Source organism: Trachymyrmex cornetzi, unplaced genomic scaffold (genome assembly GCF_001594075.2).
Source record: "Trachymyrmex cornetzi isolate Tcor2-1 unplaced genomic scaffold, Tcor1.1 scaffold248, whole genome shotgun sequence".
In the NCBI taxonomy this organism is placed as follows: domain Eukaryota; kingdom Metazoa; phylum Arthropoda; class Insecta; order Hymenoptera; family Formicidae; genus Trachymyrmex; species Trachymyrmex cornetzi.
Window position 1 is genome coordinate 2,787,873 of NW_017297144.1, and position 3,831 is coordinate 2,791,703.

The window sequence follows — 3,831 nt, forward strand, 5'->3', positions numbered from 1 at the left end:
CTCTCGCTCTCTTTCTCTCTCTCTTTCTCTCTCTCTCTCTCGCTTTCTCGCTCTCTCGCTCTCTCTCTCGTTCTCGCTCGCGCCTCACGTCTTGTAAACGCGACCGACACATTTATCCGCGCTTTCAGGCCGCTCTCTCGGACATTCTCGCGCACCTCTCGCGCTCTCCACGACCGACCAACCGCTCGATTCCCTAGAATCGAGGAGGTGGCACTGTGTCGCCACTCGCCGCCGCTTGTCGCCGCTGCTACCACCACCGCCTCCACCACCGCCACCGCCACCGCCGCCGCCACCTCCACCGCAGCCGCGCTGGATGGCGATGGTGAGGACTGAGGACGGCGATTCGATGTACGCGGAGCGGCAAGCTGGGGAGAGATGTCGACCTGTCACGGCCGGGGTCGCGGACAGAGAATACAGAGATTCCTCCGGGGGAGGTGGCGAGAGCGCGAATGAAAGAAAATCGGAGCGCGCGAATCCGAGGATAGAGAACCAGAAAGAAGAAAGGGAGAACGAGCGAATGCACAGGAGTGCGAGGCGAAGACAATTCAGGAAGCCGTGAGGAAACGCGCACGCATGCACTCGCGATGATGCGGTCGATTAATCCGTTTTGTATTTCCGCGCGCCGCAGGGACGACGGACTGACTGACCGACCGACCGACCGACCGGCAGACAGACCGACAGACAGACAGACGCACGCAAGCACGCACGCACGCACGTTCTTACCCCCGAGAGAGGGGTGCCACTGCCGTCGTACGGCGTACCGAGAGCGCGGGACTGTCGCGCTCGCGGCGCTCTTCAGTTCCTCGTGGTCTCGTCGGACCTTCCTCCCACCCTACTAGTGGTATCGACTGCGCCGGCGGCAGCGGCGGCGACGACGGCGACGACGCGACGACGGCGGTGATGGTTCTCGGTGGCGGTGGCGGCGGCGGCGACGACGACGACGGTGCGGGGCGGCCTTTTCTCCTTGATGCCTCTTTTCATATAGGCAAGGCCGCAGCACCGACTACCGCTACCTGGTAGCTCACGTTGATGGTAGCGCGCGTTACCGCTGGTAGCGACCGGCGAACCGCGACGACGGCATCCGCGCATCGACGACGACGATGATGACGGCGAACGGGGAGACGAGGAGAGACGAGGACACGACTACACCGCGACGACGACAACGATTATACTCCGGTTAGCTCGCTTCCCGCTGCTACCGCTGGCCTGCCTGCTGCTCTGCCGCCGATTCTGCGCGCGCACCTTCGGCATACACGTACGTGTACAACGGGCCCGCTGTCCGTCCGTCTGTCTGTCTTTCTCTCTCTCTCTTTCTCTCTCTCCTTCGCTGTTTCGCGTGTGTCACGCGCGGGCCGCTTGCGTGTGTACGCGCCGTCGCGTGTCCAAAGGCGGACGACGAGGAGCGCGAGTGTGGGAGAAAGAAAGAGAGGGAGAGACCGGCGAGGAATGAACGGAAGATAGACTAGAATGGAACGAGACAGGAAAAAGAAGGAAAGAAAAGGAAGAAGAAAGAGAGAAGGAGAGGAAACGCGGATAGAAAAGCGTCTAAGCTGGGAAAGGCTTCGGGAAAGCCTTTCAGCCTTGGTCTATTCAAGATAGGGTGCGAATTTGGTGCACGCTGTCAACGGTACCGCGGTCGCCGTTAGACTATCGTGCCTAAATCGGAGAGAGTCGCGCACACGCACACAAACACATAAACACAGTGCCGCGTTGAACTGTTTTGCGCCCATAGACTAAAATATTTCGAGTACCTTTTTATAAAACATATAAAGTCACCCCTGGAATATATAAATATATCTCAAGTTCGATTTCGAGATGTAAACATTTTTTCAATATTTAAAACATTTTTTTAATATATTTCAATTTTTATGTACAAAGGTGTTTTCTGTTTTATAGCCTTTTTAAATATTTTTCAACGCCCTTCAAGCTTCGTGGATATGAATGTTGCCTAACTTTTTAAATATTTTTTAACATTTGATTGAAAAAAAAGTTTTTTCTATTTGCCACCTCTAAATTAGTCGCCATGGGCTTAGCCCATGTCTCAATACGGCACTGCACGTACATACACATGGGAAATATATCGTGCACCTCTCCCCGCGGTTTGCGCGCGCTCGTTCTCTCTCCCTTCCATCCCCAACTGCTCTCAACCTTGTGACCCACTACCCCCGTCGTCGCGTCCACCACCCTGGAACCAGTTTCAAGAACGCGGTTTCGCGGTTTCTCCGTCCAACACCTGAATCCGGTTAACGGCTCGACAACAATGAATCCCGGCGCTTCATCGAAATAACTGTACTTCATTCAGTCACGATACCATACTTCGACTTCATTCAGCGACGTGGAGCTTCGAACTAACTTTGAGATCGTCGATCACGGTTCATTGCAATATCGCACCTTCCATCGTTAAAACGTTGGTTTCATTTCAACGCATACATATTATTGTTTCTTACTTAACGCGACTCGTCTGAAAATTATCTTACTTAACGCGACTCGTTTGAAATTTTTCATCGGTTAGTAACATAGTTCTTTTTTTGCGAGATAATTACCTTTAATTTGAAACTATCTTTCGAACTCATTCCATTTTTCTTTCTCTTTCTCTTTTTCTCAATCTATTCATACAGCACACCTTACTTAATAATGGATTCACTTGCGTTGTCCTAAATTAGTGAATACTGAAATCTGTTATGTAAAATTAACAAAATTAAATGCAAAAACATATAAATATTTAACAGGATTAAATACTTAATTAAAATGACACCATCACGTCATCTATAATAACGTTTTCAACTTGGTTTAAACCAACCTGGGTTAAATTAATGATGTTACATCTCTATAGTAGCAGTAGCTCTAGAAATGATTAAAAATATTTCAAATTGGGTATAATTTGACATTATAAATTTAAAAACGTTTAGAGGATATAGGATATAAAGATGGCCTTTGAATATCTTTGGGACGTTCCTTGAACGTCTATGCTGTATATGCTGAACATATCTATCTCAAGCTATTTATTTATCTCTCCGAAACCAGTAAGTCAGTCCCATCAACTCCGATTAATTTGATTAGTTAATTAAATTTCAGCATTGCTAACTGTAAAACTGAAAACATAATTTTCTGGCACTTGAGGAACCAAGAACGATTTAATAATAATTGTTATTGCCATATACATCTGATATCAAAGTATGTAAAATTAATCATTTAATTATTTGAATTATATTAATATCGCATATTGTTTTTCACAGCTATTAGAATATTATGTTTCCAATTTTGCTGTTGGCAATGCTAAAATTTAATCGGCCGATTAAGTTAATCGGAGTTTGTGAGACTCGTCCAAAATATATTTTATTATTACACTCGATTGCACCAAAATCTCCTTTCTCGTTTTCGCCAAATATCAAACATATTTCACTTTAAATGCGAAGAATATATTTATGCATATATATATATATATATTAGGATACGTATGAATTCCAATTGGAATTATTCCACTTTTCCTAGAAAATACATATAATGGAACTCTAGGGAATAATTGAACAATTCCGACCGGGGAATCCATATTCCGAATAATTTCATAATACGTAACATAAATACGTAAGTTACATAATGCGCGTACTTAGTTTAGTTGAAAAAAAAAGACCTTGTGACATAACGACAACTTAATATAATTACTTACTGCGTCGCTTTTTATCGCAGCGTTTCGAATCCAAGAAAACGTTACGTCAATAATTGAACGCCGTGTCGGAAGAGCTTCGATAAGAGGTAAATATCGGACTGAAGTATGCACTCGCAAATTCAAATTTCAAAAGTCGGCCACCGAACGCCGCGATAGGCTGGCCC

The 3,831-nt window shown here is 46.2% G+C and overlaps 2 protein-coding genes across 2 annotated transcripts in view; one reads left to right on the forward strand and one right to left on the reverse strand.

Annotated features, from left to right (window-relative positions):
• Nucleotides 1-559, forward strand: part of LOC108761334 (formin-binding protein 4-like) — a 1,403-nt gene extending 844 nt beyond the window's left edge. Inside the window, exon 2 of the mRNA XM_018507788.1 lies at nt 129-559. Within this exon, the coding sequence (XP_018363290.1) occupies nt 129-559 (431 nt within the window). The remainder of the gene's footprint in view (nt 1-128) is intronic.
• The window catches only part of PMCA (plasma membrane calcium-transporting ATPase 3), a 108,194-nt gene that overhangs the window by 96,860 nt on the left and 7,503 nt on the right, over nt 1-3,831 (reverse strand). The window lies entirely within an intron of this gene.